Source organism: Balaenoptera ricei, chromosome 9 (assembly GCF_028023285.1).
Source record: "Balaenoptera ricei isolate mBalRic1 chromosome 9, mBalRic1.hap2, whole genome shotgun sequence".
Classification (NCBI taxonomy): Eukaryota; Metazoa; Chordata; class Mammalia; order Artiodactyla; family Balaenopteridae; genus Balaenoptera; species Balaenoptera ricei.
The window spans coordinates 75,480,052-75,492,924 of record NC_082647.1 but is presented as its reverse complement, the minus strand read 5'-3'; the positions used below and the strand labels follow the sequence as shown (position 1 = coordinate 75,492,924).

At 41.3% G+C, this 12,873-nt stretch overlaps 1 protein-coding gene across 1 annotated transcript in view; it reads right to left on the bottom strand.

Moving 5' to 3' along the window:
• The window catches only part of DNAH11 (dynein axonemal heavy chain 11), a 333,679-nt gene that overhangs the window by 85,024 nt on the left and 235,782 nt on the right, over positions 1-12,873 (bottom strand). The window contains exons 60-62 of the mRNA XM_059933975.1: positions 12,325-12,507; positions 10,324-10,425; positions 4,709-4,843 (exon numbers count right to left, since the gene is read on the bottom strand). Of these exons, the coding sequence (XP_059789958.1) occupies positions 4,709-4,843; positions 10,324-10,425; positions 12,325-12,507 (420 nt within the window). The remainder of the gene's footprint in view (positions 1-4,708; positions 4,844-10,323; positions 10,426-12,324; positions 12,508-12,873) is intronic.

The window sequence follows — 12,873 nt, the reverse complement described above, 5'->3', positions numbered from 1 at the left end:
CTTTAAATGGAAGCGGGTACAAACTCCACTAGAAGCTGTGGAATTTCTCAAATGATCTAAGAAAAATGAGTCTTCAAAGGGCTCCAGAATGTTTTTTCAACACAGGAGGCTCCCAAAACTCACCAATTCATTCATTCAACAAATACATATTGGCACTTATGATGTGCCAGGGACCATTCTATATGCTTGGGATCAAGCAGTGCAGAAAACAAATGAAGTTCCTGCTCTTGAGAGCTTATATTTTAGTTAGGGAAAAAAGACCACAGGAAAGTATATGTGTTCATACATGCACATATACAAGTGTGTGTCATGTGATCATAAATGCTATCAAAAAATAATAAAGCAGAGGAAGTGGAAAGAGCTACAGGTGTGTGTGTGTGTGTGTGTGGAGGGGGCAAGGTGTACGCTCTTTAAAGTAGGGAGGTCAGGGAAAACCGTGTGATAAGGAGAACTTTTAGCAGACATCTGAAAGAAGTGTGGGAGCCACATGGAGGAAAAAGGCAAAGATTATGAGGGAGGAGAGTGACTTGCAGGGTGAGGAAGAGTGAAGATGGAGCAGGAGGGAAGGTGGCAGAGGCAAGGACAGAGGTATCCAGGAGCCAGATCACGGAGGGCCCTGTAGGCCACGTAAAACCTCTGGACTGTACTTTGAATGAGACAGTTAGTTACCCGGGAATTCTGAGAGAGTGGTAACATGAATGGACTTAATGTTTTAAAAAACATCACTCAGCTGCACAAAGGGGAGTGGACCTTGGGGGTGACGGTGGAGGCTACGGCGGTACTCCAGGGGAGAGATGCTGGTGGCCTGGATCAGCGTGGCGAGGCGAAGGTGGTGAGAATGCTGGGATTCTGAATGAACTTTGAAGGTAGAGCCAGTCCAATATGCTGAAGGACTGGATATGGGTGTGAGAAAGAGAGCAAAAAGTCAAGGGTGATTTCAGAGCTTTGACCATAACAACTAGAAGAAAAGACTTGCGATTAATGAAACGGAATGGAGACAATAAATTTTGCAGAGTGAACCATGAGTTTATATATAATAAACTATGAGCTTCAGAGGGATGATGGGTTTAAATCTGTAGCAAATTTAAATTAGATTTTTAAATGTCTACTCTATTTATAAGAAATAAGGCTATCACCCAGCCCCACCCATTGTACTTTACATTTCTCCCTTCTTTCTTTGTAAGAGAACTCGGATTCTGAAACGAGGGTTAATGTGTCCAGCCCCCTGGGATGAACTGTGATTGGCTAGGCTGATTATGATCACCCCATTTCCCAGTTTCCCTGTCTTCTTTGCAGCTAGGTGTGGTCACTCTAGTTCTGGCTAATAAAAGTTAAGTGCTTTAGTTAAGTTTGCTTAAGGGGTTGCGAGGAACACTTCAGTATTTGTTATGAAAGGAGAAAAATCCAGCTGCTACAGATTCTTCTCTCTTGCCTGAATCTAAAGGTGTAGCATCCATCGGTGACCAGGCTGCAAAATGTGTGAGGGTGAACGGACACATGCTAAGTATGGAGCAGCAGAAGGCTGTAGAGAGATTAGGGGTCTGATCACTAATTACCTGAATCAACACTGATAATGGTCTACCTCTGGAATTTTTTTAATATGTGAAAAACTCCCATTTGTTTAAGCCACTGTAAATCAACTTTTCTATCACCTTCAGCCAAATGCATTTTTAAAAAATTTTTCTTTTATTTATTTATTTTAACATCCTTATTGGAGTATAATTGCTTTACAATGGTATGTTAGTTTCTGCTTTATAACAAAGTGAATCAGCTCTACATATACATATATCCCCATATCCCCTCCCTCTTGCGTCTCCCTCCCACCCTCCCTATCCCACCCCTCTAGGTGGTCACAAAGCACCAAGCTGATCTCCCTGTGCTATGAGGCTGCTTCCCACTAGCTATCTATTTTACATTTGGTAGTGCATATATATCCATTCCACTCTCTCACTTCGTCCCAGCTTACCCTTCCCACTCCCCGTGTCCTCAAGTCGATTCTCCACGTCTGTGTCTTTATTCCTGTCCTGCCCCTAGTTTCTTCAGAACCACTTTTTTTTTTTTAAGATTCCATATATATGTGTTAGCATACAGTATTCGTTTTTCTCTTCCTGACTTACTTCACTCTGTATGACAGACTCTAGGTCCATTCACCTCACTACAAATAACTCAATTTCATTTCTTTTTATGGCTGAGTAATATTCCATTATATATATGTGCCACATCTTTTTTATCCATTCATCTGTCAATGGACACTTAGGTTGCTTCCATGTCCTGGCCATTGTAAGTAGAGCTGCAATGAACATTGTGGTACATGTCTCTCTTTGAATTATGGTTTTCTCAGGGTATATGCCCAGTAGTGGGACTGCTGGGTCATATGGTAGTTCTATTTTTAGTTTTTTAAGGAACCTCCATACTGTTCTCCATAGTGGCTGTATGAATTTACATTCCCACCAACAGTGCAAGAGGGTTTCCTTTTCTCCACACCCTCTCCAGCATAAAAGGGGAAATCGACGGTAACACAATCATAGTAGGGGACTTTAACAACCCACTTTCACCAATGGACAGATCATCCAAAATGAAAATCAATAAGGAAACACAAGCTTTAAATGATACATTAAACAAGATGGACTTAATTGATATTTATAGGACATTCCATCCAAAAACAACAGAATACACTTTCTTCTCAAGTGCTCGTGGAACATTCTCCAGGATAGATCATATCTCAGGTCACAAATCAAGCCCTGGTAAATTTAAGAAAATTGAAATCGTATCATGTATCTTTTCTGACCACAATGCTATGAGACTAGGTATCAATTACAGGAAAAAAATCTGTAAAAAATACAAACACATGGAGGCTACACAATACGCTATTAAATAACCAAGAGATCACTGAAGAAATCAAAGAGGAAATCAAAAACTACCTAGAAACAAATGACAATGAAAACATGATGACCCAAAACCTATGGGATGCAGTAGAAGCAGTTCTAAGAGGGTAGTTTATAGCAATACAATCCTACCTCAAGAAACAAGCAGAATCTCAAGTAAACAACCTAACCTTACACCTAAAGCAATTAGAGAAAGAAGAACAAAAAAAAACCCCCAAAGTTAGCAGAAGGAAAGAAATCATGAAGATCAGATCAGAAATAAATGAAAAAGAAATGAAGGAAATGATAGCAAAGATCAATAAAACTAAAAGCTGCTTCTTTGAGAAGATAAACAAGATTGATAAACCATTAGCCAGACTCATCAAGAAAAAAAGGGAGAAGACTCAAATCAATAGAACTAGAAATGAAAAAGGAGAAGTAACAACTGACACTGCAGAAATACAAAGGATCATGAGAGATTACTACAAGCAACTCTATGCCAATAAAATGGACAATCTGGAAGAAATGGACAAATTCTTAGAAAAGCACAACCTTCCAAGACTGAACCAGGAAGAAAAAGAAAATATGAACAGACCGATCACATGCACTGAAATTGAGACTGTGATTAAAAATCTTCTAATAAGCAAGAGCCCAGGACCAGATGGCTTCACAGGTGAATTCTATCAAACATTTAGAGAAGAGCTAACACGTATCCTTCACAAACTCTTCCAAAATATAGCAGAGGGAGGAACACTCCCCAACTCATTCTATGAGGCCATCATCACCCTGATACCAAAACCAGAGAAAGATGTCACAAAGAAAGAAAACTACAGGCCAATATCACTGATGAACATAGATCCTCAACAAAATACTAGTAAATGCATTTCTAATAGTGCAGTTCTACATTTTTAGGTAGCACTTAAATAAAAAATTACAGTTTTATTGAGATTTAATTCACATATCATGAAATTCATCCTTTCAAGTATTCAACTGAGTGGTTTTTAATATATGCACAGATCCGTGCCATCATCCCTAGTAATTTTAGAATGTTTCCCTCACACAACAGAGAAACTCTATTCCCATTAGCAGTCACTCCCAAACTCCTGCCCCCTTGTCCAACCCCTGGCAACCACCAATCTTCTTTCTGTCTCTATAGATTTACCTATTCTGGCCATTTACTATACATGGAATCATAAAACATGTGGCCTTTTGTGTCTGCCTTCTTTTATTGAACATGATATTTCAAGGTTAATCCGTGTTGCAGCATGTATCAGTACTTCAGTCCTTTTTATGGTCAAATACTATTCCACTGTCTGAATATATTAGACATGGGAGAGCAGAAAATCTGTGACTTACTGATGTCAAGGGCTATATGTTCTTCTACCACTCATGTTCAAAGAGGAGAAAGTTAATGAGAATTATTTTTAAAATCTTTATTTAATGGAATAACTATTAGCATTAGCATATCAGTCACCTGTAAAAAGATGTCAAAGAAAACCAATAAACCAAGCAGGCTTAGCTTGAGGTAACGTTTTATTGGTAGAACTCAATTGCAAATGTGTACTAAAAGATTCAGACCTCTGTTATCTAACAGCTGCCCTGAGTTTATAACAGATCTTAGGAAAACCACTGAGTCCATGGCTATACACTGAAAAATACACAGAATCCATCACTTATTCCTTTCAGTAAGTTAGAACTACAGTGTGAATGATGATTATTCCCCTTCACTGTTGATTCCATGTTTAGTTAGACCTTACTGACCACAAATAAAGTTCCCCCAAAAAATCCCCCAAAGCTGATTCTGAATATTTCAGTTAGAATTTTGGAAGAAAAGGTTAACTTGCCTCAAGTTCCTTGACAAGTCTGTTAGCCAGTTCGATAGTTTTGTTGGTTTGGTTCACCTCTTCTTGACACCGGACTTTCTCGGCTATTGCTTTTTCAAATGAAGCTGTGAGTCTGCTCAGATTTCGATCCAAATCCTAAAACAAGAGTCAAAATTAACTCGTGAGCCATTTGTAGATAAAGTGCAAACATTACAATCATCTTGAAACACCTACTACCTGAAGGTAAATGAAATGAGCCTCTTTCCCTCCTTTGACCTCTGCCCCTGAGCGCACACACATTAGGGAAGAAATGTATCAGGGCCACCAGGCAGTTTTCTTGCCTTCCTCCCGCACTGGGCAGAGTGTAGAGAGCGACCAGGGTGAGTGGATGTGCCCTGCTGACTCAAGCACACCCTGCGTGCCCTGTCCCCTCTCTCGTGCCTACACCTCACCCTCTGTCTTTATTAGGGATGAGGGGCATCTTCTGGTTCTCCACCTATTGACTCTCATTCCACTTCTCAGTGGTCTGTAACTCAGGCAACAGAGAGCCCCTTTAGACCTCAGCAACCTGACCTGGCTTGGCCAACCAGATTTTCTCTTCTGGAAACTTGGGACTGAAACAGAGGTATGTCACTGTCTTTAGCATCTTAAGACCCAGGAAGATGTGTACGTTTTGGAGGGCTTCATTTAGAGAGGGACCATCTTCCACCAGGGGCACGGGAAAGCAGGGGAAACCATACCAGAGAACGAGAGAGAATGAAAAGATAGCACAGTGAGAAGTCACACAGCCCTAAACACGTTCACAGCAGCTCCCCGTTTCCTGGATCTCATGCCTCCTGAGACCTAGTCATACACTTTTTTCCCTCAGAGTTCCATGCGCCATCCTGGTCTCCTTTTTGGCTTAAGGTTTGCTATGTGGGTTTCTATTATGTATAGCCAAAAAAGCCTTGACTAAGTTATCAAGTACTTAGGAGACTCCTTACTGTATCATCTTGCTACCTGCAAGTTCTAACAACCCTAAGTAAGATTTATAACATTGTTTTTGTAAATACATGCAGAATTCCAAGAGACTTTAATAAGTAAACTTGTAGAACATACCATATTTATAATTTAGAGACTGCCGCTATTTGTCAATGACCCAATTATTACATTATTATTTAATTTATATGATTAAAGTAGTACCTCTTTAAAAAAAAGAAAAAAGTATACGTCATATTTAAGATTTACAGGCGAAATAGGTCAAATTTATGAGAAATGGAGGAGATATTACACATCAACGGTTAGAAGTCAGATAAAAATGAATAATACCTGGAGGTATATTTTAGGTTATTAAAAGTACTTGTGGTTTTATAAAACACAGAAGCTCATGTAAACTCTGGTATCAGACACCCAAGTTCGTATTTGGACTCTGCTATCAGCTAAGCAGCCTCAAGGTGGGCTGTCTACTTAAGCTCTCTATGCCTCACTTTCATCATCTAAAAAATGGAAACAATAATGTTACCCAATTCATAGGGTTGACCTAAATATACATAGAACTAAGGTATAAACTGTTATACTGGTTCCTTTTGTAAAGTTGAAGGGGAGCTGGGTCTTGGGAGACCACAGGCTCTTGCACTTGTTTCTCTGCCTCTTGTGAAGAGGCACTGACAGCTCTTGTTCCGGACTATCTTCCGCAAGATGTTTGCACAGCAAATAGGCTTAGGAAACAGAGACAGTGTTTCTTTCAGGGCAGAGGACAGATTTGCTTCCTGACCAGAACACTAAAGAGATGTTTCCCTGGGGGGCAAAGGACTCGCTGCCTTCTTTATATGGGGCGTTTTCTAAGCTTGGGATTTCTCAGCTGTGACACAAACCCACTGTGAACAGCCTCAGCTGGTCCACTGTGTGTCACTCCCACGGGAAGTGGCAGACAAGGGAGCTGAGGCACGCACGTCTGTCACGGGCTGTGGATCACAAAGTCCTCTGCTCTCTGACCCACGCGTCCCGTGTCTCACGTCTTCTGCCAGCATCTATGAAACTGTGGCAGGTGACCTGGCAGCCTGTGAGTAGGGTAAAATCTTGGTCCCTTCACAGTTCCTGGCGGGCCCTGGCGTTTCAGGTTCTAGAAGTAAATGGAGTGAGGAAGGAGGGGCTTAGCCGAACACCTGAGCCCACCAGACACCCTAAAAACCAGTGTTCTCCAACTTAAGTGTGCACCAGAACCACCTGGAGGGTTTGATCAAACCCAGATTCCTGGCCTCCCTGCCAGAGTTCCTCATCCAGTGTGTCTGAGCTGGATCTGAGAGTCTGTATTTCTAACAAGTTCCCAGGCAACACTGACGCTGCTACTGGTCGAGAGAACACGCTTTGAGAAGCACTACCCTAAAGAGACCGAATTTGGACTTTTTCATGGCCATTCTTAGGCGCTGTATGTTTGAAAGACAAGATGGCCTTTCCTCCCCACCAGCTCAGCAGTTTGTTTTTTTCTCCTCAACCTTCAATATGAGGCCATCTTTTAGTCTGAAACTAGAGATAAAGACTTGAAAGAACAAAAACAAAGAGACTAATACTGGTTAACGAATGAATTTCCATCACAGCATAAATGCTGAGAGACACAGCCCTGCTTTTCTAGGTGAGACGGCAACCGGAGGCATAAGACGAGAAGGAGGGAAAGCCCATGAGGGAGGAGAAAAGAGAGGCTGAAGGAGATGAAAGCAAAGCTAGCAAAAAACATCATTTCACCTGGGCTCAAACCTTGATTTGACTGTGTACCAACAGATAGAATCTATGCAGAGTTTGTCGTGGACTTTGGCATGACCAGTCTTCATAGAGAATTTTTTTTTTTTTTTTTTTTTTTTTACTTCAGGGTGTAGTGTATTTCCTACAAAGGGCATTCTCCTAGACAACCACAATATAACCATCAAAACCAGGACATGAACACTGACACATTACTACCATCTAACTGAACGTTGGAGGGAAATGCAGCCAGAGATTCTGTTGCATTAATAACTACTCTCTGGAAACCCATTATTGGAAGGGGGATGGAAGGGACCCATCTACAGAAAGACATTGCTATTGTTACTCTGTCTTCTTTTCTCTGTGTCTGCAAACTTATTTTGCAGCTGATTGATATAAGAACCTCTGCTTCTACTGTTGGTCTTTGAAATCAACAGAGGTGAGCAGTTCTTTTCAGCTCGTTGCAGGCTGTGTCCAAAAGATGACTAGTTCCACAACCACAGAAAGTCTGAACTTTAGAATCACACATGAGCATTCTCATCGCTTTTCCATGAACATTAACTTGCTTCTAATATCTACATAAAGCCATTAATAATAGATGACGACATTTTTCTAAAGGTCTTAGTCAAGTTAACAGTGAGAGCTTTGACCAATGAATGAAGCTAAATTTAATAAAATTGATATGTTTCTCCTAAATTTGTCTAAGTCAGCTGTCGTCGTTGTTGACAGTAGTGGCCCCAGACATAATCAGGCCAAGTTCAAGTCCTGTTCTATAAGAAGCTGGGCTTGGCTGCCTGGCCACTGTGAGCACCAGAGGCCAGGTGCAGTGATGGCAGACTTCACCTGCTCAGAGACCCGTGGCAGGATTTCCTCCAAGATGGGAGCATTCTCCTTCAGGTCTGCCCTCAGCTCCCATTGCCCCTTATTCTTCGCACTCCCATTGGACAACCTCTCTACGCACATGATCTTCACACCAACGACTCCCAAAATCTATGTTGCTGAGCCAGGCTTCTCTTTCAAACTCTAGTTCTGACCCCCAACATCTTCACTTGGGTTTTCTACACAAAGAGAGTGGGAATGAACATTTATGAAGCGTCGACTGTGTACGGCACACTGAATGGCATCTCGATACACCAGAATTTATAGGTGGGAAGCAACAGAAACCATCTCCAGCTAATTTAGGCTGAAGGGAAATTCGTCACAATGGGGGAGCTCTTCCAAGGAAGGGGAAGGCAGAGAACGACACATAGGCTCCCAGAGCTCCAGAGAGACTTGGGAATAGCAACTATGGGGAAGTTTCAACTGGACACTGTCTCTACAATGCATGAACTCTGTTTTCAGTTTTATTCTTTGGCTGATGATTCAAATTCTAGAGCCGGGGGGAGGGGGGGCAGGCGGGGAATCAAATCGGCAAAACTTGGACCACATATCTAGTCATCAGCCATGACAGGAAGAGCTACCCTTGGTCAAAGTCCTGCCTGAGTGTATCCAATGAGGAAAGATAATTCCCCAGAGATAAACCAGGCTGTTATCACCCAAAGTAGGTAGACTGGTTTCTGGGGAGCCAAAAATCACAAATGCCCACCTTGAGAGTTAGCGGTTATTATCACTATGTTACAGTTAAGAAACTGAAGCTCTCAGGATTTCCCTAAGTTGCCAGGGTTACACAACCTTATCACTCTGACTGCATTACTGCATGCTACCTTGTCAGGCACTCCAACTCATCATCTCTATTCTGTACGCCTCCCCCTCCCTCTCTATCCTGTCAGCAGCCTTGAATCTATCTCACCATCTCCACTGTGGTTGCTCCTGCCTTAGCTGAGGCCCTAACAGGACCCACTGCAGTGCTTCTAACTTGTCTTTCTGCAGCTAGACCACCTCCCTCCAGCTTCCATTCAGTCGATGAAAAGTGAGTCATTAACGTACTAAAATCTTTCCAACGCCCAATACTACAGGTCAGATAAAATTTAAATTCTGCAGCACGAAAGGCAGAGAAGGCTTTTGCTCACATTTTGCTTTTGCTCACCATTACTTCCTGCTATTCCTAACCTTCCCCCAAACACCCATCTTCGGGATCTGGCCTACTAGGACTCTTCAAGTCTACCAACTGCTTCTTCCCTCTTTTTTTCATTCTTTAGCAGGAACACCTTTCCTGACCTAGTTATCCTGGTGATTTGCAAGTAATTTTCACAGCTCATGTCAAGTACACCTTCATTATAAAACTTTCTCTAATTTCTCTGGGCTCTTTTTTGGCACTCCTACTGCATTCTAGATATAGTCACGTATATACTTATAACACTGGACTGCAATGACTGGTTATATATTTGTAAAAATAGTCATGGTGATAATATTTGTAGTTAGTGTTTTCTAAGCACTTACTATATGCCAGGCACCATGCGAAATTCTCAAAATGAATTCATACTGATTACTAAATTCTCAATATGAATTCATATTGATTACTAAATTCTCAATATGAACTATTGTCATTTTATCCTCACGATCCTAAGAAGTGGATGCTATTATAATACCTCCTTCACAGTTGAGAAAAAAGAGGCTCAGAGAGGTTAACTAACTTGTGCAGGGCAAAACAGTAAATACTGGAGCCTGGATATAAACCCAGGCACTTTGGTTCCAGAATCCTTGCTTTTTAATCACTGTGGGCTACACTCTTTCTACTACCAGACCATGAAAGTTTCTTAAGTGCAGAAACCATCAAAGTTCCCACTTTTCCAGCTCAGTGTCCAGCATACAGCAGATAAGGAATATGTACTGAAGGAGAATATAAATGAATACATCCATGAGAGGTCAAATTCCTTCCTGTTTGGTAGGTCTCAGAGGTGGCCCTCTCTGAAAGTGGGATCCTAAGGCGGGGAGGGGTTCCATGTCTTGGGAACTTCTTCAGTGTTAGAGTCTGCACTTACCGCCAGCTTTTTCCTGATAGCCTCTAGTTTTTCAGTAGCTGCAGCCAGTTCTAAGTTTGCTTGGGCTAATGCTTGCCGTTTGGGCTCCACATCACAGTAGACCTGAAAAGCCACGTGGGGGTTATTTCACGAGGTAATAAAGATGGCAAAGACAAGTAATCATTCAGTCTTACATCTGCTGGAAGCTTTACAATTAAAATCTCTATGTGACCTAGAAATTTGGTGTTTATTCTTAGCCATGGTACTACCTAATGGCAGAACAAAAATCTACACAGCCTTCCAAGTCCTCCAAGCTTTCTATTGTTTACTCATTTATTCTGGACATTAGAGTTACAAGCACTTGCATAAAATGCTATACACGTCAAATACCATTAAGACACTAAAATTAGTTTTTCATAAAATTTGGAGATAATCCTCCTATCATCAGCAACTGTAGTGTATAGGAACTACACCTGAAGGTGGGATCAGGTCTAGCCTTTAAGGCAGAAAAGCTGTGTAGAGAAATTCTCTGAACCCAGAAAGGAATGTGGGAGATGTCCTCACCCAGTATTAACCACACTTTCTTTTCTAAGTTCCTGGCCACCTTAAGTGTTATTTGAATGAGTGGTTTAAGCATTTGAGTGGATCAATTATTCTCCTGTTGGGGAGAGAGAAAGGAAATTAAACTTTATTTCCTATTTTATAGCAAAATGACACAGAACACAGCCACGATCTAGCTCTGGGCTCATCTTTTCACCTAGGGTGTGAGGCCAGCACAGTGGTCAGGAGTGTCATTATGGAGAGAGGCTGCCCATCAGCTGTGATCTGTCTGCAATCTTGCCTGATGCAGGCTTCCACTAAAGAGAGGGAGAGACTGACAGGGTCCTATTCCTGTGGGTCTCCTGTGTAAAGGACATAGTCCAATTTTCTGAAAATCATTCTGGGAATGACACTGGCATTTCCTCAGCAATTCCATCTTTGAGTATAACACACAACCTTCCAAGACAAAAATGAGACAGTTCCTCCCAGTGGAGGTCCATGTACTGTTCCCTTTTTACATCTAGTCCTTTGCAAAGTTCTTGGGACATAACTGACGGACAAGTATTTGATAAATAAATGACTAAGGAAAATGATTACCTATCTCTATACTTGCCCGAAAGTACAAACCTTAGATTAGACCGTATACCATCAAAAATGCATTTGTCATTAAAACACTAAAGCCCCCAAAAGGTTATTCCCTCATCTCATTAAGATAACTGTAGCTGGTGTAAATTTTTGCTTTGAGAGCAGGGATGAACTTTAATTAAACATGAATTTAGACTGGCAGTCGTTTCAAGTCAACAACTGAAATATTTTAATTTAACTAAATGTAATTAATCTACCCAACATGCTTTTATCTAATCAAATCAAATTAATTGCTGCTATTTGATCTAAAGAAGCTACTCACTCGGGCTTCCCTGGTGGTGCAATGGTTAAGAATCTGCCTGCCAAGGCAGGGGACACGGGTTCGAACCCTGGTCCGGGAAGATCCCAAATGCCACGGAACAACTAAGCCCGTGGGCCGCAACTACTGAGCCTGCGCTCTACAGCCCACGAGCCACAGCTACTGAGCCCGCGTGCCATAACTACTGAAGTCCACGGGCCTAGAGCCCGTGCTCCACAGCAAGAGAAGCCACCGCAATGAGAGGCCCGCGCACCACAATGAAGAGTAGCCCCTCACCGTAATTAAAGAAAGCTTGCATGCAGCAACAAAGACCCAACGCAGCCAAAAATAAAATAAATCAATTAATTAATTTTTTAAAAAGCTACTCACTCTACCCTAAAAAAAGATAGTTTCCAACATTTAAAATATCCTCCTGTAGAGAATTCTGTGTAATCTGACACCTTCATGTCTCATTCTTAGAACTTTATCTTATTCAGATAATATTAAATTATTTTACATTTTTTGCTGGCCTAGAAATTAATATATGTACAGCCCTTCCTGAATAACACCCGTAAACCACCTGATCACAACTGATATACCTCATAGAACTTAATGATGTTGATGACCCAGGCACAGAGACCAGCTGCTGCAAAAGATTTGGTCCGAATCAGGTTTGGGTTGAACTCTGGGTCTTTCAAATACTGTTCATTCACCACTTTTAGACAGTTCTCTGGAATGTGCTCTTTGTCATAGTTAATTAACGCTTGCAAAAAATCATCCACCTGTAAGGCAAAAGAATTATTGCAATGAGCCATTTGGGCTGCAGAGAAAATTCCAAGATCAAAAGTTAAAATCAGCTTTTAGGACTCACATTACAAAGGCAAAATTGGCAAGCTCCATTTATCCCACTGTTTGACTTTTTCAGTCTTTAGAGTATAAAGTTAGAATTAGCAATGGACACTTTTAAAATCCCTTCTATCCCAGGGTAAAATATTCAGTCCCTGCACAGGAGGCATTCACATTTTGAAGAAAAAGAAAAACACATACCTCAAAATCCCTTTACTTTACCTTCTTGTACATTAGTAACATTTTTCCAGCATAAGAAATCCATGTAATTTTCTCCCTCCTACACTTAACTGCTTTCATAA